The sequence below is a fragment of the Chenopodium album genome, chromosome 19 (genome assembly GCF_948465745.1).
Source record: "Chenopodium album chromosome 19, dcCheAlbu1.1, whole genome shotgun sequence".
Classification (NCBI taxonomy): Eukaryota; Viridiplantae; Streptophyta; class Magnoliopsida; order Caryophyllales; family Amaranthaceae; genus Chenopodium; species Chenopodium album.
In genome coordinates, this window is record NC_137852.1 from 3,046,451 (window position 1) to 3,071,765 (window position 25,315).

The window sequence follows — 25,315 nt, forward strand, 5'->3', positions numbered from 1 at the left end:
CTCTCCCAACGGTACATATATTGATATGGTAGGATCACTACCGCTGTGGAGTGGTACCCTACACTAACAGTGGTACCCTAAAAAAGCCAATATTAGTGCCGCAAATAGTGACGGGGTAACATTTTGCTGTCCAATGGTACATGTATACAAATAAGAAGGTACCACTGAATTTTGGACTGCTAATCACATGTTATTGTCTATGCTTTGTAGTTAACATGTTCCAATCAATTTAACAAAATCGTTATCATGGACTAGTAATAAGTTTTAAGTTTGCTTAATATAATTACAATGAATCCCATACAAATAACGACATGCTTTCAATACCACAACACTATAGCAAACGCATTGCGACAAATATAAGCACATGTAGATTGACTTATAAACACTAACACTCCACTCAGTGTGGTAGAGCACAATTCTACGTTATATAATTCTAGCAGTCCATTACTGAATCCGAAAACCGAAATTCTTTTAAGGTACCCTATTTTACTTTTGGGACACCACAACTAGTGAAGAATGTCTAATGGTCCTTGAATACATGCCTCTTTATAGGTCATTGTATTGAATATGAGATTATGCACCATATGGCCTGCAGCAGTACATAAAGTGTTATTCGTATGTACCATCTTAAGTTTAGTGGTACTTATTAACTCACAACGGTACATATATTGATATGGCAGGATCACTACCGCTGTGGAGTGGTACCCTACACTAACAGTGGTACCCTAAAAAAGTCAATACTAGTGCCGCAAATAGAAACGTGGTGGATACATTTCAAGCACTTTAATTTGAATCTTGACATAATAACGTTAACATTGACAATAAAATGGAGCACAACTTAGCACAATAGGAATAAAATTAAAGGAAGCTCTTGTCATAATACCGGTTAGTTTGACAATAACATACAACTTAGCACAATAGGAATAAAATTAAACATGTAGGTAGCTCTTTCACCATCACGGTGCACCACCATGTGGAAGTCTTTCCTGGTTTTCCGGTGTGTAAACTTGAACATAAAACACTCCACATCCAGCATAGTACACCTTCAACAGCTCACCAGCAACTATTTCGTTATCCGTTACAAACGTCTCCCACCCTTCATGTAGAGTGACAGTTTGACAATATGGGAGATTGTGACCAAGTACGGTTACATTCCAGGATCGACCGTGATTCCCACGCATTATCCGAACGGTGTCGGCAGTTCGCTTTAGTAACGGCCTCCATTCCGCAGGGAGATGCTGTACAATAACAACGATTAGAATTACCAAAATAATGTTATATTTCGTTTCATTGTTAAAGGAAATAATAGACCGTGAACGAATGACAGTATATCTTACCAGATGCGTCCTCATATGGTTTTTGAAAGTAATAGTCGTGCAAACACAATGTTCGTATGCCATCTTCTTCAATTATGAATACTACAGTCTTGTAAGATGAAATAAGCACAACGAGTAAGCGTTTCTATCTATGGAAGATCAATGTCCGAGTAATGTCCAATTTGGGATTTAAATAGGCCTATTTTCTATGTTCCTGTGGTTGACTAAGACCCATGCATGCTATTTCCCACACTTGACCTTGATTGGACCCATGAATGATGTTTTTGGGGTCTCCGAAAACACACATCATAAGATTAATTTACCACCTATCATGCAGTGGTACAATGTCTTCTTAATGAATGTACCATCTACAGATTTATTGTTCAAGTTTACAAGATATTATACCACTGTTAACGATTTGACCACTCCCCTGCACTCCACTCTAACCAAAGTGTGAACAGCGAACAGCGTAGACTAGACTTTTTTGTAGGTTAGAGTAGACCGTTCAATGCGTGTGAACATGTCATTTCAGATTTCAGTGATACGTTTTCCAAAAAAAAAAAAATTTAAATAACATGAGTCATACAAAAGGTCAAAGTACTGAAAAAGATATTGTACCGTTCAATGCATGGGAATCCCATTAAGCTATGCAATGTATTGTTCACCACTTTTATTCTTAGTAGTACAAATCAGGCAAGTAACATATACTATTGAGCTTCTAGTGGTACATTTGTGTACGTAGTTGTACATTTATTCGGAATAGCGGGTTACCAATGACTTTGGAAATCATGGTCAAACCTAGGTGTGTGTGAACAGTGTATTCCAAAAAATTATGATGCACCTTTAGAACTTCCACTGGAAAACAGAACAGCATTCAGTGGTACAATATTTGACCCAATTAATTCAGACGAGACTTTGACCCACCCTTACCCTACTATAAATACACATCAAGTAGGGAGTGAACATTCACAAACTCAGAACGTATCAACAAAGAGAAACCAAACAAAAGAAAAACAAGTATCCTTTCATCCCTTCCTTTCAAAAAAAAAAATCAAAAAATGTCGAGCTCAAGTGACTCATCTGTGTACAGCGACTCCAAGCTCGAGGAGTGCTCGGAGAAACCATACATTGCTCTTGTCCACGGCACCACCAAGTTGCGTCAGACCGCGGCGGGGTTCAGGTGCCCTTTCTGCTTGGGCAAGAAGATCAGGTACTACACGTACGTGTCTCTTCTCCAACATGCACACGGCATTGCTTACGGCTCCGATAAGCGGCCAGTGAAGGTGAGGGCAGCACACTTGGCCCTGGAGAATTTTTTACAGGTCAACGAGAGCACCTTCAACCCCCCTCCCCCCTCTTTTTAGTGTATGGGGTGGTGTTGTTGGATGTTGTCCTTGCAGCAGTTGTTATTGGGGCCTTTTTTTTTTTAATTTGTTTGTGGTTGTTTTTTTTTTTTTTTTTTAAGTAATGTAATGGTCCCTTATAATGTTGAAATTAATAAAAATTAGCGTATTATTACTCTATTATTACTGAAGTTCTTATTTAAACACATGCAATCTTCAAAACTTCTCAACCATGTCATCTTCACCTAGACACCACAGATGGAGAAGAAATATGGTGGAAGTTCTCTATAATAAGTACCCTAGGCCCATAGAAAGATGTACCACTTAATCTTAATCCCTTCCTTTCAAAAAAACAAAAAAAAAAATTCAAAAAATGGCGAGCTCAAGTGACTTAATCTTAATCAGTACCATAACAACGCAGTGGTACCCTAATTTGTTAGTAATTTCCTCTAGTGGTACCCTACAATAGTAATAAATTGCGCAGTGGTACCCTAGAGTATATCCAAAACAGTGGTACGTTAGTTAATAAAGTAATATCCCATTAGATAATTAGTGGTACTTTATTTGGGAAATTAAATACTAAAGAGCCCGTTCATCAATTTCACAAGTTAGACTTTGATCAATTGCAAGTAAGTTAAGTACTTGTAGATGAGTTTTTAAGCACAAAGTTGACATGGAGTACATCCCTATCAGAACATTCAATCGACATTGCGGATTAGTAATGAATCATTGCGCGTTTTACGTCTATGATGTACGACAAACGGATGAACGATATATGAGTGACGCACGCTTGTCCTTGGGGGAAGTTGACTGATTGGTTTATTATGTCATGGTCCTTTTTTTTTAATTTTGTAAACATTTTTCTTTTTTCCCCTACTGTAACAGGGTATCTTAAAATGATGTACAAAAACAACATGTAACACATAGTAATAGGGACACTTAATATGTGATTATTTTGGAAAATCAACCGTCCATTTGATGAACCACGTCAACAATGTATGTAGCCTATTTTTTAAAAAAAATTGTAGTGGTACTTAACTTACGAAATAATGTGCCATCTTGAAATTGGGTACATTAATGGTACGTATTTAATTGCCTCACATCAAATGGCGCGAAGACAGACATAGGGAAAACTGAAAAAAGGAAGTTGAAGAGTTTATGACATCATCCAATAACTTCCTCATCCCACTCTATTTATTTAACTTCCAATTTCCCATTTCAACAATCTATTTCCCATTAGTTTTCTCTGTGTTCTTTGTCTGTTTCCCTCCTCTTCTTCAAAGGTCTTTCAAATTTCTTCTCTTCGTTTGTCTTTGTTTTTTTTTTCAGTGTCAAAACACTTTCTTTTCTTCTCAACAATGGTGAAGAATAACAAAGGCAAAGAACCAATGGTAGAGTCTGAAACCCCAAAATACACAGAGTTACAATTCCTCCAACTTAAGGAGAAGTTGCTAACAGACCAATTAAACGATCATCAGTTCATATGTAGTGCATTGCAGGCTCAGTTGAACGATGTTAAGACGGCCATTGCTAGAATTGAGAAGGCGAAGGCAGAGATCCCCGTCGCACAGACCGGAAGCGTCAACAAAAGCCCTCTCGGGTTGGGGGGAACAAAAAGACCCATCCAGGTTGCTAAGTCTGCAGCGACAAAGAGGGTGTCTCAGCGTAGTGGTGCAGCAGGCCGTGGAAGAGGTGCTGGACGAGGGGCTACGGTTGCCGGACAGGGACCCACAGAGGTTGGTGGTGCAACTGGCAGAGGAGTGCAGCCACCGGTGGAGGACGTGCCACCAAACAAGCCGAGGCCAAGACAATGGCAAGTACGCCAGAGGAGCCCCGACAGCCCCAAAGACGTCCTACCCTATGCTCCTTATCATGTGCGTGATCGTTGGTCGCCAGAGGTATCTGCCCAAGGATCTGGTGATTACGGTCACTCAACTTCCACCATAGAAAAATTCGACTGATAGCCCTTAATCATCTAGTGTATATGCCTTTTGATTTATGTTGCAAATACTATCATCTAGTGTTTGTTGGTAACAAGTTTGAACATTCTATTAGTTTCAGTATGGTACTGTTGAACAAGTTGTTTATGTTTTAACTCTGATGTAATATACTCAAATTAAGTCATATTTTGATTGTTGTCAATTAATCCCATTACTCATTTTTGTTTTCTTTATTATTGGGTTTTAAATTAAATTGATACCATTCATATGGAGTAGCAGAACTCGTTACTTCAAACTAGTATACTTGGTACTATGTATCAAAAACAATTGTGCCATTTGAGGATGAGTGGTACAATATTGATATACATAAAGTACTACTACATACCCCCTTTTTCTAGCAATCCCTTCAAACAACATATTAAGAAAGAGTAAATTACAAATCCTCATTCCTTATATCAGGAGAAATAGATATATCTAAATAACAGAATTCTGGGGTTCAATTTTTCTGAAAAAATACGTATCCAGTCATTATTTGAGACACAATTACAAGAGGGGATGGGAACTTGGGGTACCCATACTGTTGTAAGGAGGACTTACTCCAAGCAGACTAGCAAAAACCCCACCAGAGTTACCACTCCTACTAGTGAAGTACCCTAATGACCCATCAACATCCCTCATTTGAATTCCTCCGCCCGATCTAATGTATTCATTTCGTGACAAAGACATAGGTGTTTGGGCAGCTGCAACAGCTGCCGCCTTCTTTGCTCTTGCCCTTGCTGCATTTTTTTCTCTGGTTGCAGCCTTTTCTTTTCCCTTTTTCTCTGTGCAAGAGGGATACCTTACAGTCGTGGTTCGATGTGACTTCTTTTTCGACAAGGGTGGGTCTTTAATCACACCGGGGGCTGAACCTTCACAATTGCCTACATAAGCACTACCAGGTGTGCTAGTGTTTGGCAATCCTGAACCTTGTACCCCAGGTCTGTGTAAGCCCTCACCTCTACTATTTTGTCCAACTGATGAGGGTGTGCGGTCAGTAGCAGCTGCTGTTTCAGTTTCGGCAGCATTAGTACTCTCCCTTGCTGCTTTTGCTGCTTCTTCACGCTTTTTGGCTACCATTGCTAAAACCTCATCAACTCTGACATCCATCAATTGCAAAAGCTCTGCCACAGCCTCAACAACTTCCTTACAAGTGGAAGCCTTGGAGCAAATGGGTTCATAAGTACCCATAAGTTTGTGATACTGTCTCACTTCATCTGTCTTCAATGGATCGTGGTATGCCACTTTAACTCGTGTGTGCTTCCGTTGCACGTCCTTCCGCCAACGACGCAAAACGTACTTCTCAGGAACAATGGTCACTCCACTGAGGTCATACACTAGGATCATGTGCCTACAAATTATCCCACGACACTTGAAGTGTTTACATCACATACAGCTTCATATGTGATCCTGTCAAAACACACCCTATAGCATCTCCGTGCTTTCGTCACTTCCTCTTTCCTTGCATACTTAGGCTTGATCCAAATACGATCCTCAATAACAAACTCAACCATAGTAGTCCCTATTTCGATTTGATCCAAGTAGCGCAAATACAAAATCTTAGTGCACTCCCGTTGCACTTCTTTGAATTTGGCGTCCGTATAACACTTTTGGAACAATAACTCCGCTGGGAAATCAGTGATTACTGGCCTGACATAACGCAGTGTGTTTGAGTCGGCTATTCTTTCAGCTTCCGCTCTAATCGACATAGCATCACAGTACCGAACAACAAACTCAGACAAGGTCGTGTGACTGTCAACATATCCTTTAAAAAAATGGTTGAAACTCTCGGATCGTTGCGTTGTTTTTATTCCTGCCCAAAAGAAATGCTTCAAGTACGCAGGGATCCACATGTGCCTCTCCTCATACAGCCCTGTTGTCACAAACAATGGTGTATCCGAGTATCAATCACATACAATCTCAAGTGGTGAATCTGACTGTGACTATGTGTGTGAGTGAGACTATGATAACGTATTGTCACACAAGCTGAAACAATAACATGTAGCATACAATTTGCACCACATACCTTCAAGCCACTCATTGTCTTCCAACTCGTAGTACAAAATTGCTTCCTCCCAACGATCAACAAACTCATCAACTTCCAAACTCCCATAGATTATATTTTCCAACTCATCCTTTATTGCGTCATAATCCTCAACCTTCCCTAGGTACTTCCCAAACTTGTGAAGAATGTGCCATATGCACCACCTGTGGCACGTATCAGGCATTGTCGCGCGTAAAGCTTTTGAAATAGCAGGATCCTAATCGGTAAGGATAGCCAAAGGAGCTTTACCCCCCATGCAGTGCAACCATGTTCTGAAAACCCACGCATACGTCTTCGCAGTCTCCCGAGAGATTAAGGCACACCCAAACAATATACTTTGCCCATGGTGGTTGACCCCAAGGAATACCGCAAAAGGAAGATGAAATTTATTAGTCAAGTAGGTGCTATCAAAACACACTACATCGCAAAACTCCTCATATGCTGCCCTGCTACGCGCATCTACCCATACAACATCCTGCAACGCACCATCCTTCCCAAATCTACAAAGATGAAAAAAATTTTGATTGTCTGAACTCATTTTGTTAAAGTACTCAATCATCCCATTAGCATCGCCCTCCGTAAGCTGAAGTTTCTTCTTCTCCGCCACTGCATTCTCCAAGTCCTTCTGAGTAAAACCCATCTCCTCCACTCCATTGCGTTCACGTGCAAAAGAACTATACATATGGGATGTTTTAACCCTAGACTTGTTCGCATTTTGAACCTGCTTCACCAAGTGATTGTTCTTCTCCAGCAACTCATGCTTCCGAAACATCGATACATCCTTCGCTTTTCTAGGTGTAACAATATGACCATCATACTCCAAATTCTGCTTTCTAATTACCCAGTTCCCATCCTCATTCACACTAGCATATATCTCAACTGGACAACCACATTTTCTGGATTTCCGCTTCACAGCTGTTTCCTCATCATGTGCCAAACCTTCCTTTAACATATCTACTTTACACTTCCTTGAGGGTTTCCCGTAGCACTCACATGTCCACTTTGCATTCTTTTTCTGCTTACAACACCTTCCTTCTCCCAATTCCTTCTTCACCTTCCCCCACCCAGCTGCTACCCTAACAATACCAAACCCCCTCTGTCTACCATATCTCATAAATAGGTATCTACCTCTTCCCAACTTCCAAATACCATGCCCACCGCAGGGGGTGGTATTTCCTCCTCCTCCTCCCCAAAAACAGTCTGAACCATCCCCGTCCTTTTGGGAGTTGTAAACCCTGATCCACTTGCACCTACATCCCCTACAACCTCTTCTGCTTCTTCAAACTCGTCGTGGTCTAATCCCTGAGCATCTCCCTCGCTCTCAACCTCATCTACATACTCAAATACTCCTTCACCTTCTTCATCACTACTGCTCAATTCCCGCTCAACTCCTATACCAACAACACCTTCTTCTTCTTCATAATCTTCAAAGTCAAGTCCAACACATACACCCTACATATCAATAAACCAAACTATACATAAATACACATTGACAAATCGACCACACTGATCACATATTATTGCACATACCACCATTAACAAACAAAATCACAAAATCAATTCTACAGTCTTTGATATTAAGCATATGAATCAGATTGAAACTATAACATACCAGATCATGAACCAATTCTAATGTGTTTGATATTTCAAGCCCCTATAAATACACAGAAGCAGCTCCCATATCCAATATTTTTATTAAAACCAATAACTTTCAAATTACCATAATTAATTATACAAATTCATCATATTAACAGCAATTTGTTACATTAATACAGCTACATTCAACACACAATGACCACAATTATACACCCATTACTCTTTAACAACAGATCCACCAACAATATGAACACACGACAAACCCTAGCGACAAATTCGTTCATTCAATTGATAAATAACAGCATATGACAAAGATAGTCAACAACAATTACAAATACTCACATTTTCAGTATCAAACCGTAGCTCCCTCGCGCAGCCCTGACCACCTTCCTCATGCATGGCTTCAGCTAAATCGACACCCAATATATCCACTAAACGATTTCGCATCTTCTCAATTAGAGTATAAAATTAATTGATCGCCGCCAAATCAACTTCAACTTCACCAACGACCGAATTCAATACTGGTTTCACCTTCCTCAATTGACTCCACCCCCTTTTCTGAATTATTCGAACAAAACTAGAAAAAATAAAAAAATAAACAAACACACTGAGGAAATTATTTCTTGCCTATTGTTTTTCCCGCTCAATATTTCGTTTCCCGTTCTAAGAATAGCTCCGTTATACATGTAAGCATACATGTTGGCAATATTGGGCCCACTACTTTACACCAACTTCACAATAATCACAGCATTGCCATCCTATATGTTTAGAAACATATAGAAGCTATGCGACAAGGGTTAATCGAGCTTGAGCCCCTTGACTCTTTCTCCTAATGCTTTTCGTTTTGTTCAATTATAGAATTAAGGCACTAGGCATCTAGATGAGAGAGGAGGCCCCAATTTATGAAGCCCCGTCTATAGCAGGATCAAATGATATTTTTATGGATAAATCAACAATTTATCCCGTCGTTATGACGTTTTGAAAATCAAATAAAAAAATGTTAATTTAGAAATTGTCGCAAACTTTTTGAATTTTTAATATTGTGATTAACTTGTATTTTCTTTATAAAATACTCCGTACTATTATATCAAGTAGTATGTCAATAGGCCTTTGTGGCTTCAAAAAAAATTAGTACGTCAATTTTAAAGCAGTACGGAGTATACGATCACAAGGAAAACAATTTTCAAATTAAGAATGATAAAAGAGTTGATTAATCATCACTCACCATCGTAGATGATGAATAAATTAGTAGAAAGGGTATACAATAAGTTGTCAAATCAAGAAGTACGTATGTTGGTTAATGGTTGTAGTTTTACAGTTTTACACTTTTACAAAATGGTATAAAAACGTGTACAATCAAACCTCATTTACAAGGTTATCTAGTTGATGAAAAAAAGTTAGCAAATGACAATTTAGTATATAAATCAACAACTTTTCAATGTCATGTAGAATACTAATTGAGATTTTTTATGTTGATTTATCACAAATTTACAACTGTACATTTTTTTTAAGACCTACAAATTTACTACTTTATGAAGGTATTTATTAAAACAAAATTAAAAAAAAAAAGTATTAAAATATAAAATTAACAATTTATTAAAACAAAAATTATGCCGATTTCCCAATATCATCAATGAAACACCAAAATTGACAAAAAAAAAAAAAATGAAACACCAAAATTACCGTGAGAAATAAGAACAAAATCCAAAGCTTACCCAATACGACACCGTTGAACCGTTGACACTGTTATCAATTTTGGCGGGAACCATTTCCCGCCAAATTCACCCCACTCCCCTCACAAATATAAAGCACACTACTTTTCCAGGGTTCCCACATTTTCCTCTTTCTCTCTCTTCAACCTTCAAGAAAATCCCCAATTCCTCTACTAAAACCCTAGAAAAATGTTTGAATTAAGGCTGGTACAAGGCAGTTTGCTGAAGAGGGTAATTGACGCCATTAAAGATCTTGTCAATGACGCCAATTTCGACTGCTCTTCCACCGGATTCTCTCTTCAAGCCATGGATTCTAGCCATGTCGCTCTTGTTGCTCTCCTTCTTCGGTCCGAGGGGTTCGAGCATTTCCGGTGTGACCGAACCTTTTCCATGGGTATGAGCATTGCTAATATGGCTAAGATGCTCAGATGTGCTTCTAATGATGATATTATTACCATCAAGGCTGATGACGGCACTGATACCGTCACCTTCATGTTCGAGAGCCCTTGTAAGTGTTGCTTCTTTTTCTAAATTCAGCTTCTTTTTGTTTCAATTTTGGGTGTTAATATAGTTATTTTTTTGGGCTCAATTGGGTTTAAATTGGATTAGGGTTTTGGGAATGATGAATTGATTCAGGGTTTTTCTTGGATTACATTTTGGCGATTGATATAAGGGAAATGACTTAATTTGCAATTGTAATTTTTAATTAATAATGGCAAATTGTACTCTTTTAGGGTTTTGTTGCCTCTTTCATTCATTTCTTGAAAAATAGTTTTTCGTTGATTGTATGATAATGTATAGTGAGATAATATCGTTGGCCTTTATTAGATTTTCTTATAAGTGTGGGAAGAATCTTATGTCAAGTTTAATAAAAATCTTCTGCTTGAATGATTATAGCTTTGGGGGTTAATCTCTAATTTTGTTGTTACCAACCATTGCTACACTAGTTCATTGTCTTAAGTTATCGGTCGATTCATCTACTAATGTAGTTTACAAAGTCATTATGTTTGAATTAGTTCCTCGAGTGTGTATCTTTGATCTTTGTCTGAATTCAGTTGCTTTCGTTTGATTGTGTTATCACCACAATGTTGATTTATCAATTGTTTTGCATGTGTTTTAAGTAGGATGTAATTTGATTTTCTTTCTTGTTGTCTTGTAACAATTTGCACTATAAATTCTAATTATCATATGCTAGCAATGTGATGAATGTGACTTTAACTACCAAAGTATCTCCACTTGCTATTTGTTGCTGTGACTACATTAAATGTAAAAGTTTTTGTCTTGCTCAAACTGCTATCTGAAAAGTATTGACTTTGGTGATCAACCCTTTGATGTGCAGCACAAGATAAGATATCAGATATCGAAATGAAGCTGATGGACATTGACAGCGATCACCTGGGCATCCCAGATGCCGAATATGATGCAATTGTTCGAATGCCATCATCGGAGTTTTCTAGTATTTGTTCAAGTCTTTCCTCGATTGGTGATACCGGTAAGATGGACTAGTTGCATTTTTATATTAATAGTGTTGCTTTCTCCTACTGCCCTTCTCAACAGAGGAAGGTTAGCTAACTTGTACCCACTTATGGTTGCAGTTACTATCACTGTGTCAAAGCAAGGTGTAACTTTCTCTACTAAAGGTGACATTGGATCTGGGAACATTACCTGCAGACAGAATTCCTCAACAGAGAAGGTTGGTCCTTACTTCATTTGCAAATATTATTGTGCTTTAGCCTTTAGGCATTATCTAGGTCAATGAGGAAAGTGTTCTCGCTTATAGGATTTCATTATTTGGTTGTTGTTTTGGCAGCCAGAGGAAGCCACCATCATTGAGATGAAGGAACCAGTTTGTTTGACATTTGCTCTCAAGTATATCACTACCTTCACCAAAGCAACCTCACTGTCCAGCCAAGTGACCATTAGCTTATCCTCAGATATGCCAGTGGTGGTGGAATATAAGATTGCTGAAATGGGCCATGTCAGGTACTACCTGGCTCCTAAGATTGAAGAAGAAGAGTTAGAGACCAACCCTCAGCCTGAAACCAGGCCTAGAACACAGCCTGCTGCAGAAAACCACACTAAAACCGAGGCTCAAGAAGCTGTGCCTCTGACCATAACAGGCACCAAGCAAGAAAATGGAGCTGATGATGAAATTGCGGAAGATTCCCAGGTTAAGATGGAAACTGAAGGTGGAGCTAAAACCGAAGCTCAAGAAGCTGTGCCTCTGACTTTAACGGGCACCAAGCAAGAAAATGGAGCTGATGATGAAATTGTAGAAGATTCTCAGGTTAAGATGGAAACTGAAAGTGGAGCTGAAGTGAAACCTAAAGTGGAGAAAAAGCCAGTGAAGGCAGAATTAGCTATGGAGCAAGACTTCAAGATGGAAACTGATTCTGAGGCTGAGATAAAGCCTATGGCAGAAGCAACCCAAACAAAGGCGGAAGTTGAAGTTATGGAAGTGGAGTGATCTCTTTGAGCTGAATCACCTACCTTTATCTTTGATCTCTTAAAACGTGTTCATAGTAGACTTAGTAGAGATTTTCGGCAGCATTTTATCTGGCTAGGTAGGTTCTTAGGACCGTTTTGGCATTTGATTTGATTTGATAATTCTTGGTCCTGAAACCATTTTGATGTAAATCGGTAATTGGTTGGTTAGAAGTAGAAACTTAGGGCTTTCCTCCAAGAGTTCCCTTCACTTTTGTAGTTGCTGTGCGCTACCAGAAAAACAAGAAATTGGTGCAAAGGGTTTTTGTATTAAATGGTCTTTTTACTAGTACTATTCTTATTTGTTTACCTACTATCTCCATTACACATTATTTGCAACGATTAGACATTTTTCCTCTCTACTTTATGTCAAATCGTTGCAAATAATGTGTAACGGAGGTAGTATTTCTGAATTCTACCAATGAATTTATGATTAACAAAACTATAGAATACCGTTTTGCCTACCTTGGAACGGGTTGTCCATCTAAAGATATGAATCAAACAAACCATAAAATTATAGAATACCGTTTTGCCTACCTTGGAACGGGTTGTCCATCTAAAGATATGAATCAAACAAACCATAAAATTAGTACCTGTAAGATAAGAAGAGCAAGATGAATCAAACCATTTTCTACGTTTTTTTTTTTATGAAGTGAAAACATTTCCTGTCTGGATAATTGATTAAATTGTCTGCTTTCTTGTTGAAAATTTGTGAAGCAGCAAACTGTTCCTGTCTGGATAATTGATTAAATTGTCTGCTTTCTTGTTGAAAATTTGTGAAGCAGCAAACTGTTTCTTGCCTTGATTATAATAGCACGTCCTTCGTTATTGTATGGAATTTACATCTGAACCAAGCAACGGAAGAACCAATAATCATGGACCAAAACACAAGCGAAAGGCAGGCAGACATATCCCAGCGATCAGACATAACAAACCTGGAGATCTGGATTAAGTAACCTATTACAATGACTCAATGAGTATATTCTTGATAGAATCACACCACACTAGCAGATATACCAGCAAATTTTAAGAAATTTAACCGATGAATGTATTTAATTAATTACTCAATTTTGAACTGTTAAAAGGACAGACTGTATAGAGAATGCAATTCTACAACTTTTTGCTAAAAGAATACAAAATATTCCCCCCTCAGAACCCAATATAAGCAAAGAATAAAGAAACAGCAGATGCTAATTGCCTTTCAATTTCCTTTCTCTTTTTAACCCCTACATATTTAGTTGACTAACTCATCTGTGGTGTTGATATTACAAGCAAAAATCCATCCCCATTGACTTACAGGGGAGAATCTGAAATACAAATGCTGAACCTTTGGCTCCAATTTCAAGTGTATTGTCAACCCTTCGCTTCATGATGTCAATTATGTTCCTCGGAGGTAGGAATAATAAGAGCAAAGCTATGTCCTATCATTTATCTCAACTCGTTCATTTGCTTCTTTTCTTTGCTTCACTATAAAGAATGACCCCAAGGACAGTGAGGGAATAACCAAGCATCCCGGTAATTGAGACAGGGTTTTTAAAGATCAAAATTGAGACGACAACAGCAACTGCTCCCTTTGCATTTCCAAGGACCTGGCATAATGAATAAAATCCTATTATTGACTTGTACTGGTATAACCGTATAATAAACGTAGACAAACAAAAAAAAAAAAAAAACCACAACTACAAACATAACTGCAGATTAACACAACAGAAGCTTATGAGATATTGACAATATGCTAAATTGCTAACTAATGACATTCATATATTCTAACAGAACAGGATGTTTTATGGATGACAAGGTATTTAAGAGGTTAGGGAAGCTTTCTACTTCCAAGTTCCAACACAGAATGAAAGTGCAGATTAAGTGATATCCAAACACAACAATCACCAATTGCCAAAGTAAATACTGGATTACAAGATAGCAAACAGTAGACAAGCACCACAATTCAAATTTGGTAATATGATCACCAAACACTTTCATTTTTATGAACCATATTGCATTTCGTGAGCAGATCAACTGATCAGTACATTGTAATTTGCCATCAAAATATTTTCTTAGCTCCTCCACCCACTTCCAAGCTCCAATAACTATATCTACCAATCAAACCTCTTATACATCCACTTACAAAATAAAAATATCAAGCAAAGCTTAAGAATTGACTTTAGGGTCAAGGTTAATGCCCTCCTTTCATCTGATGATGGAATAACCAATTATCCGCCAATATCATGATTTAAAACAAAAGAATAGCCAATACACGGAGGAAAGAAAGAAAGGTATTCACAAATAACATGTATAGATCACAGCTGCAGTGATCGATCCAGAATTCACACAGAAGTAGATTTGTAAAATGCACAGGTATATAACATTTTAATTGGAAGTAGCAGCATAACTTCATGTCCTCATATCAGAAATGTTGCAGTAAAGTGATTCACTTCAATTTTCAGGCCTCAATGTGTCAACTTGCAAATAACTAAAAGCTACGAAAGATCACTGAGCATCTTTGTAGTTTGTATACTGCCCCTAAAGTCTAATCCCAACATATCTCCCTCTTGGCCTCTCTTATGAACTTCTATTAGAGAAAAAGAAATAAAAGGAGGAGTGGGTCGGTTTGACTCTAGTGAGACTGGCTATAAATGACTTGATAAAACTGAAATTCAAACAGGTAAATGCCTCATAAGTATTCAGCATTATCATTAACATCATCTCAATAATGACTTCAGGATGAATGGAGGAGTATAGGACTCAAAGAAGCAAACTGATAGTCCAACAGTAAGACCAACTCAAAGTTTCAGGCTACAGTGAATTGCATAATCTAGATAAAGTATCAAAAATGAAGCTTTAAAATTAGATATTATAAACAGAAACAGCTTCGTCAACTGCTAAATGAAAAAGGATTAATGGATTTTACTATTCTGCTAAATTAGATATTCTACTCGTATCCGTTATAGCACTTGTTTACAATCTTAACCAACTTATAAATGAGTAAACATGTCAGAATTAAAGTGGCATGGTTGCAGTGAGATTATCAAGAACATACAACAAAGAGAACTCCTAAATGAAAAACTTAATGATTCATAATTATCCATGCATTGACAAGTATCACAAGAACACCTATACGGCTATAAGAATAGGCGGGCACCTCCAACAATGTTCATTCTCAAATCTAATAAGCTAAGTATGTAAGTTTTCTCATCATCTGTAGATGAAAGTAAGCTGAACACCGTCCCAAACTATCATGTTCTTAACATAACTGCAAATAAGACACCCAATTTGTTTGCAGCTCAGGTACATTAAAACATATGAATGCATGAAAGGGCATGTTTAGCTACTGTTGGTTCAGATCTCCAGGGAGTGGTTTTCAGAAAGAGGAAAGGGGGGATTTTACCATACTAAACATGAGAGAATCTTCGTCCAGAAACACAACATGGAATTCATAAACAAGCAACAACACAAGGAGTCACTTCATAGAAGCATGCAAAACACACCATACAACACTCCTACCAAACAATGGCAATAAAATCTCATTTGCATACCTGGAGGGTCAAAGCACTGGTATGTTTGGTGACCAGGAAGTTGGTCAGATTCACAAAGTATGCCAGAGAAGAATTGAACAATAGGTACCAGACAATCTTGACGTCTTCCCTTGCAAGTGCCAGTGTTATACCAACCACATTTTCTTCCATGAACAGTGTTGCAGGGAGAAGGAAAACAACAGCTATTGGAGCCATATAAAGGAGGAGGTTCATAGAATTGAGCTTCTCCCTAAGTAAGCATGAGAAATTATAATTAGTCTCCAACGAACAAATGTGGAGCAAATGAGCAACTCATCAAAATGAGAAAGAATAAACTACAAAACAATGAATAGGATATGATCATTACCCTTCAGAGGACAGCAAAATTCCCTGAACCACTGACTTAAGAGCTCTGGCAGCAGTTGCAGCAACACACATTAAAAACCCGAAAAGGTGGAAACTCGGTTCACTCTACAAAAGTCAACAGCAACAAAAAAATACATCAAACACTACAAAAATACACAGTGTCATCAATAAACAGCAATTAGAACATCTAAACATTGAAAGGCAACCCCAAAAGCAAAAACTGTTATAGAAACTTCATCAGATCAATCAAAAAACTAACATCTATAAATCTATTTCACTTAATACCTGACAAAATTTTGCAAAATTACCACTAAATCAGTAAAGCTACAGCTAATGCCTCCTTCAACCTCCCATATAAGATTCATTGATATTCAAATAAAACAATAAGGACCCCTAAACAAATACATTAACTTCCTCTAGTCATGAAAGGAAAATCAACCTTACACATCCTATTTTTGTTGTTCAATAACAAATTTATGTAATCTCCCAAAATCCACATATAACCGAAAGCCACAATCTTTACAGGACAAAACAAATCAAAACACAACCCCAAAAAAAACCCAATTCCAAAAAATCAACAACAATTCGCAATAAACAGAAATTGAAGTTAAAATAAGGAAATAAGAGATTACCCCACTAGCAATAATAACTCCAGTAACAACAGGAATAAGGGTAGCATAAGTAAGCCAAGCCTCCCTCTTAAACGTCATAAGATAAGCAAAAACAGCAGTGAAGAAAGGTGTAGTTGCCCCAATTGCTTGATTAAATGAAACAGGAAGATATTTCAATGAAATATTGCCACTAACAACAGAAGCACAGAAAATAAGACTAAGAGCTGCGATCTTGAAGAATTGAACTCGAGATCGGATAGTTTGCATTGGCACCATCTTCATCCAAGCTATAGCAATGTAGCTCAGCAATGAACAAGCAGTCATATGACACATAGTAAGGAAGATCGGGTACTTGAACCCGTAATTGCTTAACAAATACTTGTTCAGCAATAATACCCCAATATTCGATGAATACCATGCTGTTACCAGCCCTATTGTGAAGAATCTGCTCGTCGTTTTCATCTTAGTTTTCCTCTGAATTTTCGAAACCTCGTATTATTGATTAATTAAGGCCCAGAAAAACGACGAACAAATTCAAAACCCTAGAAATTGAATGTGGATCTTCAATTTTTGCTAGAGATCTGACATTTTTGAGGGAATCGAAAATTCGAAAAGTGAATCGAACAATACAGAGGTTTAATTGCTGTAATTGTACGAATCACATTAATCAACCAATCAATGAAGTCGAAAATCAGAGGAGAGAGAAAATTGGAGGAATTGAAAATGGAGGATTTGGAATTTCGTAGGTTGAAGAAGACGACGAATTTAGGGTTTGTGAAATGGGAATGTGAGAAGAAGGTGAGGGAAGAGAGAGAAAGTTCGAAGGTGAAAACACGTTGATTGTGTGTTTGAAGAGAGAGAAAGAGGAGAGAGATTGAAGATATTAGCAATGGCGGATGATGGGTGAGTCGTCGGTCGTTTCTATTAAAGAGATTTTTTTAAAAAAAAAGGAAAAGATTTAATAGTAGAGTCGTTTTCTGTTTCTAATTTTTGCTTATTTTATTTGTCCTTTACTCAATTACTCTACCTTTAATTTTTGGAAAATTATTGGTCATGAAAATTGAAAATTTATAAATTTTTAAAACACTTGAGATAGTGAAGTTTAGTTTGTGTTCTCTAAGGATTAAATGGTGTGAAATGGGGCGAGTTTGTGGATATTGTGCCCCACGTTTGTTTTAATTAAGGTAGAGAATCGAATATGAGTGGGGGTGAGTAAAAAATTGTGCAGTTTTCCCACACTCATCAACTCATGCGTTTTACACTTTTACCCAGCATATTCAAGTATTTGAATACAACTACTCGTATTTTTGTTTATAAATGATCTTTTAAGTTGTTGTTTACATGTGATTCACCACTATGATAAAAGGAAGATTGGTAAAGTAGGGTAAGCGGGCTTCAAATGTGTCTTTTGGGTAAACTATAGGTATAATTTTGTAATATCACTTTAGAGCTAATCCTAATTACAAATGTTGATTTGGTGTTGCATAATTGAATTTGGTGGGTGTTAGAAGCAAATGAGTGAGATGAGTAATGGATGGATAAGGTACTTATGCAATTCAGCATTTGGGTAAGGGAACAAGTATGGATTTTAAAAGAGATTTAGCATTTGATTATTTGAAAAGCAACTTCTAACCGTGCTCTAAGCAACATGCGCCTCATTTTCTCCAATGATACATAATTAACTTATAAAAATTAAAATACAAAATTACATGCTCATATAAATTTCAACTAAATGATTGATCTTAACTTGCCAACAAACAATACATAGTCTCATGGTAATAGAAAGATAGATCATCAAGTCGATAATTTGATTCTTTATTCATGAAGATTATAAAACTATCATTCATATCGACATCTACTTATTTTAAATATCAATACGTAGTATTGTCAAAAAAATAAATAAATAAATAAATAAGTAGTAACCTAATAAAATACTTTCTCAATAATTTTTTTAGAAATTAACACCTTGCAATTATTCTCCTCGATACATTTTTTATTTTTTGGGTGTGCACAATAAGAATGAATGAACTTCCACCAATCCACCATGACCTACCAAATATAATTTGACTATATCTAAAATATTGAACTTTAATACTACCTCCGTTAACGGTTATTTGCAACGAAAGCGACATGCGCGGACTCCTAGGCAAAAGTTTTTAAGCATGATTAATGAAAAATAGGGGTATGTGATTAAGTATTAATCCTACATGAAAAAAAAAAAGAAAAAAAAAATTAAACAAAACCCAGAACCACCAACAAACCCACCGGAACCACCGAAACCCATGACCCAAAACCACCACCAAAACCACCGGAACCACCAAACCCTCCAAAACCCATGACCCAAAACCACCACCAAAACCATCGACACCCAACCACGAACCCAACCGCAAAACCCAACGAACCGCAAAACCCAACGAACCACCAGAACCACCACGAATCAAAACCGAAAACCCACAACCACCACGAAACAAAACCACCGAAAACCACCAGTCCACCACGAACACCGGAAAACCTTCGATTACCACCAAGAACCACTTAAACCCTTCGACGAACCACCAAGAACGACGAACCAAAAACCAATTACCTACCCACGAACAACCTGCAAATCCACCCACAAGCCACCAAATCCAACCACAAATCAATCAAACCACCCACAAAAAACCAGATCTGAAACCCACAAATAAGGATGGATTAGAATTCGAAAAGAGATTAGAGATGAAGAAGATGAATTGAGAGATGAAGGAGGAGAGAGAAAGATAATGGGGAGATGAATAATCTGATTTTTTTTTTTTTTTTTGACAAATACAGATTATTCTGACTATTAGGGTGGGAAGGGTAAGATAAGTAATTTGAATTAAGGTTATAATGTTTTATAATTATGTGTAGTATTATGTGCTAATAATTTTTAAGTGAGGGTATTTTAGTCATTTTGACAGAAAAAAGTTACTAAAATAGGAAAGAAATAAGTTTGTTGCAAATAATAGGTAGCATCCTTTTTTAGTAAATGTTGCAAATAACTGTTAACGGAGGAAATAGCTAAGACATGTCAACATATGGTCTAATATATGTCTTTATATTGGATTTAATAGTATTATACTCCAACTCATTGAAAAATGTAAAGGTAATTATCTCATCATTCATTTATTATTTTAATCCTGAACATTATTTGAGTGACTCACCCAACTAAGGAATTAGAGATTTAGAGAGGACCAAGCAAATGTGGAAAATTAACAATTTTTGGAGTCTTATCTAAGAAGGTACCATGACTAAAAAAGTAGTCGCCTTAATTTTTTAAGTTTTCTACTATTCTTCCACTATCAATTTATGGGTCTACAACCATGTGGATTTACAACTAATTTTTTGCTTTAGTGATAATTTACCTTATTGTTTACAAAAATCATGTGATTGAAGATGATGATCCACTCAAAGTCATATGCACACTACATGTACCATAAAGAGGGAAATCAGTTTCGAACAATTCAACAAGTCCGATCTTCATGAATTATAATTCATTCAAATTGCTTAGGTGTATGTCCAAGAAATACTGTAAACTATTCTAGATTTTTTGGCTCATGACAAGCACCCAATTATTTTTTTACTTCCAAATAAAATATATAATGAGGGTCTAATATTTTCTTGTCATAACCTTTTATTTTAAAAATTAAAGAGACATCAATTTTAAAGAAGTATAAAATATTACTCAGTTTAAAAAAGAGCATAATTCTAAGAAATTCAAATACTAACAAATTTATAGCTACTTGAAACTCCTACCAAAAATGACATATTAAGTACTACCTCCGATTCATCATTACATTTTGCAACTAATGATTGCTTTTATTTCCACTTTGTGATTTCGATGGTGAATGTTCAATTACGTTACACCATCACCCATGAATGCATCAAATCACAATTGCACAAGATAGGCAAAAGGATTAGATTTAAACTTTTGAAGTATGTTAAACAAATCGCTTCATTTCAATTCGTTTGGTGAGTAGTAAAAGCAATGATAATGACAAGTATATTGAAACCTTGAAAGTTGGAACAAAGGGAGTATAATCTATTAAATCTAAGATCTAACTACTTACTACAATATATAAATTAACTAATTACCTACCTAAGCTTTTCTTAGTTTCTATATTGTTTGTCATGAAAGATACCCATCAACTAACTTTTAAATATATATCAATATAGCCTTTTTGAAAGGTCAAATTCGCATAAGGGGGTATAGTTAGTACGAAGGTATAGGAATATAGAATTTATATTTACAAAGATGCAACTTGACCCTTCTTAAAATTAAATCAAGAAAAAACAGAAATTCGATACAAGGAACACATGCGCATCGTCATGTTGTGAATCACGTACGTTTTCTTTCACTTTTGGAGTTTTTAATCATATGATCATAATTCATAATATATAAATGTCATATACGTAAGTTCTCATATAGTCCTTGGTTTTTTTTTTAAAAAATTTAGAAAAAATAATGATGTGAACATGCCATTGTTTGACGTGAACTTGTTAAAAGAGGCATGCAATCTACACAAATTGAAATTGGTGCACACATTATACTTGTTGATTGTAACATGCATGCATGAATTGCACGTTATACCAGAGTACCAGACTATCAAGCTGGCTAGACATGCTCACTCAATTTGCAGGAATCATATACTCCCTCAATCTTCTCTTATTGCTCCATTGAGGGATCTACTAACAAGGCAATTGAACAATCTTAGGACACCCAAAGAGGAATTTGGGGTAAACAAAAAGGGTAGTAGTATATTTTCACACCTGACAGTTTAGCCCTCACTCCCCCATATAATAATGCTGATTGCTGCTCTTTCTTTGTAGTGAGACTATTCCCATTCAACTTCAGTTAGTCATTTCAGTTGCTCTTTTATGTAGTGAGAAGTGTGACAACCAGTTTTGAAAGCGTTAAAACTACAGACTTAGTTATAACCAAACTCTGTTTTACATGTCACTCAAATACACATGCTAACGATTATAGTGCCATTGAAAAACAATTGACACACCATGGAAACGAGCAAGTTTATTTTTAACATGAAACGCATAACATAATTACAAACTAGATACAAAGGTTACAGCCATAGGAGTACTCTGGATACAGCTTACAAGGCTTACAGAATGCTCTCAGAGGCCATGTTCAACTTTCATGACTCTAGTTTCTCCAGTTAGATGAGTCAACAAAATAAGGTATGCTGCTGGAGTTTAGGTCATCACTTCAACATTTGGGTAATGCGACTAATGCCATGTCAATATATTCGTAAAGATCAGACATAAGTTCATGTAACTTGGTCGGATCATTCTCAAATCAGACCTGTAAACGAGTGCTCTAAAGTTCTACAGCGCTTAATTGCTACACACATTGACACATACACCCAACTTACAGTTTAGCAGTAATCAACCAAAACCAGTAGCTTCAGCACATAAAACAGCAAGTATCAAAGAGAGACTATGTAGATCATAACAAAATGAACAATCATGAATATTGTAATGCCAGAGGACGCGATCATGAATGAGCAAGTAACTTCTTTTAACACCAGACAACCAGCAGTAGTATACTAAACAAATCAGATTAGATCCAAAATTTCAGGTGTCATGTAAATATTCAATACATTCTAATGCAAAAAAAGATGACCAGATAATAACACCATCTTACTACAAGTTAGAAATGTCAAGAAAATGGCTCTTCTTGGAATTTCACAGAATAGCTTTCCTCCAACAATTCCACACTTCATCTCTCATTGCTAATTCCTGCAAGACAGTAGTAAACAAGTAGTTAGCCTATAGAATTGTGATGTTTATCAGCTGAAATGAATCTACCAAAAGATCATACCACACAATAGTTTGTTCATCTACTTACAAATAATAAGCGGGAATATCATGTTAACAGAGAAGGCTTAAAAATTCAACAATGATGTAAAAATTTTCAAGTAGGTACAGGTCAAGAAAGATGGAAGTAGAAAGCAAGCCCGGGTTTCACAAACAGTCATCCTCTGAAGAACAAAGAAGCTTAGCATAATACCAAAAATAACTAGTCACACATTATAGTTCTTATTACAACAGGAAAGTTTGGTTTCCAGCTCGCACAACAATAGCATTTCAAAAACACCTCTGTTTATTATCATTACTTGACAATCGCAAAGGATTAAATCAGCATTCCATGACTTTTGGAAGTGTGTTTTAGAAAGTCCATTGGCATTTCTAAAACAATGAACAAAGGTTTGTAACAAAAATCACGTTACTGCCACAACTTCTTTCTATGTACTTAACCAATAAACAAAAAATAGAGCTTCAATACCCTAAAAGAGAACATAGACACAATGACATATTACCCTCTTTATTACTACTATCCATAAGCACAACATAGGTTACTTAGCTCATCAACCAAAATGATAATTATCATTACAATCCTTGTTACAACCATCCTGGCTTAGGAATGTTTGAGTTCCTAACTATAAACAACAATTACAATTGGAGGGCAAAACAGCTCACTATTCCCATTCTACTTAAAATCAAATAAAATAGAATTAACATTCTGTAATAGTGTAATTTAAATCAATGACACTCCCATTACTTAGAGCCTAGTTACATAAACATATTAAGCTCCCAAGTCCTAATATACGACATCGAGTTTTCTACTAAGAATCTAAGATATTATATGGCATCTCAGTGTATCTCAAACAGATTTATATGGTACACCTCATATATCCAAGTACTTAATGCAAGCTTAGCACTCTATCAGTCTCAAACAATTTCAATCCTGAACTGCACTAATCTCTCCAAGCTCCAACCACACCAAAAACTATAAGCATTATCACCTTATTGGCACTACCCTACTAAGGGGGCGTTTGGTTCAAACAATGGTATGGGTTTGGAATGAGGAATGAAACCTGGGTGGTATGGGGTTGGAACTTGATACTTGATTTCATGTGTTTGGTTTTTATCTAGGAATGATAGTTTTCCTTTTAATTTTAAACTAAAGGTATGGGTATGAGCCATACCCACCTCCCCCCTTGGGTTTCAAAAACCCATACCTTGGGGGTTTGAGGTATGGGTTTGAAAAATGAAATTTCAAGAAACAAACACAAGGTATGGGTTTTGGTCATTCCAAACCCATACCTTATACCTAATATGCTTGAACCAAACACCCCCTAATACCCCTAATATCTCTAGAGAAAACCTGCTATGGCCAATTACACCAAAAAAATCAACAATCTATACGCTTCATTACCCTAAACAGCAATTTGCTATTGATTCCCCCTAACCACCACAGTCACAAACTCACAACCAAAGTATCTCTAACCACATTCTTTCAAAAAATTAGGCTATAACTTCATTCACATAGCATGTATACAACTATACATTCTATATCACGCCAATATAAATTACAATCAAAATGGATAAAACTGCAATATTATACAAAGTACTAAATGTAATTAACAGTAACAAATACCTTAGATGTTGCTGGGGTACATCATAACCCTAATCTTGTCACCCTGAAACAATAATATAAATCACTAAATCAGCAAAAAAAAAAAAAAAAAAAAATCAACTTTTCAAAAAACTTTGAATCAAAAAGCAAAGAAAACAAATAAAAATATATATACCATGGATTTAGGAGGAAGATTGGAGGTGAACTTAGCACGAACAACACCGCTGTTACCATGAGGTCTGCAAACCTTGCCCCAAATACAACGATAGTGGGACCCATTCTTCTTAGTCTCAGCCTTGTAAATGTAAGCCAATCTCTTACCCAAATACCAGGCTACTTCTTCTTGAGTGTTAACTCCTTCAATCTGAACCAAAGAAGTGTTTGGGTACTGGTTCGACTTTGACCTAATTACAGTACACAAGTAACACAACAATCAAAACCCAGATCAAATTTTCATGAATTGAGAAAATCAAAGAATACCCAGTTGAAGATTTGAAGAGAGAAATCTGGGTTATTACCTCTTGTAGCCGAGGATTGATCCGCGGACATAGAGCCTGACGCGCTCGCCTTGACGACCCTTCACCATTTTTGAGTTTTCTGGCAGTTGAGCTTGAGATTGCAGGGGAAGGGGAAAGAGGCAGGGGGGTGAAAGGTTAAGAGGTGACGAAGCTAGGGTTTAATTAGGGTATTGGACTTTGATTTGGGCCTATTAGGTAGGTTTTATACATTTGGCCTATTTGGGTGTGCGAGTTACATAGGGCGTAACCGGACTTTTCGGGTTTTTTTTTTTTCGAGCCAGGTTCGGGTTTTTAACAAAAAACAATACTCCTATTTGGTAATATTTTTTTCGGTTACATATAGAGTCTAACCATTTTGAGTTATTTTGTAGAATCATTGATAGAGGA

General features: G+C 36.7%; 4 protein-coding genes across 4 annotated transcripts; 1 reads left to right on the forward strand and 3 right to left on the reverse strand.

The window, feature by feature from the left end:
* Positions 1-5,993: 5,993 nt before the first annotated feature.
* LOC145596131 (protein FAR1-RELATED SEQUENCE 6-like) lies at positions 5,994-6,863 on the reverse strand. The gene is made up of 2 exons (XM_081652556.1): positions 6,662-6,863; positions 5,994-6,508 (listed from the first exon to the last, which is right to left on the reverse strand). The coding sequence occupies exons 1-2, from the start codon at positions 6,861-6,863 to the stop codon at positions 5,994-5,996; spliced, it is 717 nt and encodes a 238-aa protein (XP_081508682.1).
* Positions 6,864-6,896: 33 nt separating this feature from the next.
* On the reverse strand, positions 6,897-7,793 carry LOC145596132 (protein FAR-RED IMPAIRED RESPONSE 1-like). The gene has a single exon (XM_081652557.1). The coding sequence runs from the start codon at positions 7,791-7,793 to the stop codon at positions 6,897-6,899; it is 897 nt and encodes a 298-aa protein (XP_081508683.1).
* A 2,383-nt stretch (positions 7,794-10,176) lies between these two features.
* On the forward strand, positions 10,177-12,684 carry LOC145594762 (DNA sliding clamp PCNA-like). Its single transcript, XM_081651097.1, has 4 exons — positions 10,177-10,495; positions 11,327-11,479; positions 11,583-11,680; positions 11,798-12,684. The coding sequence occupies exons 1-4, from the start codon at positions 10,177-10,179 to the stop codon at positions 12,452-12,454; spliced, it is 1,227 nt and encodes a 408-aa protein (XP_081507223.1). The 3' UTR covers positions 12,455-12,684.
* Positions 12,685-13,495: 811 nt separating this feature from the next.
* LOC145596133 (putative sugar phosphate/phosphate translocator At3g11320) lies at positions 13,496-25,086 on the reverse strand. Its single transcript, XM_081652558.1, has 8 exons — positions 24,929-25,086; positions 24,586-24,814; positions 24,435-24,474; positions 19,226-19,559; positions 16,982-17,456; positions 16,351-16,454; positions 16,005-16,233; positions 13,496-14,060 (listed from the first exon to the last, which is right to left on the reverse strand). Exons 1-8 carry the CDS (start codon positions 24,994-24,996, stop codon positions 13,914-13,916), a joined length of 1,626 nt encoding a protein of 541 aa, XP_081508684.1. The 5' UTR covers positions 24,997-25,086; the 3' UTR covers positions 13,496-13,913.
* Positions 25,087-25,315: the final 229 nt, after the last annotated feature.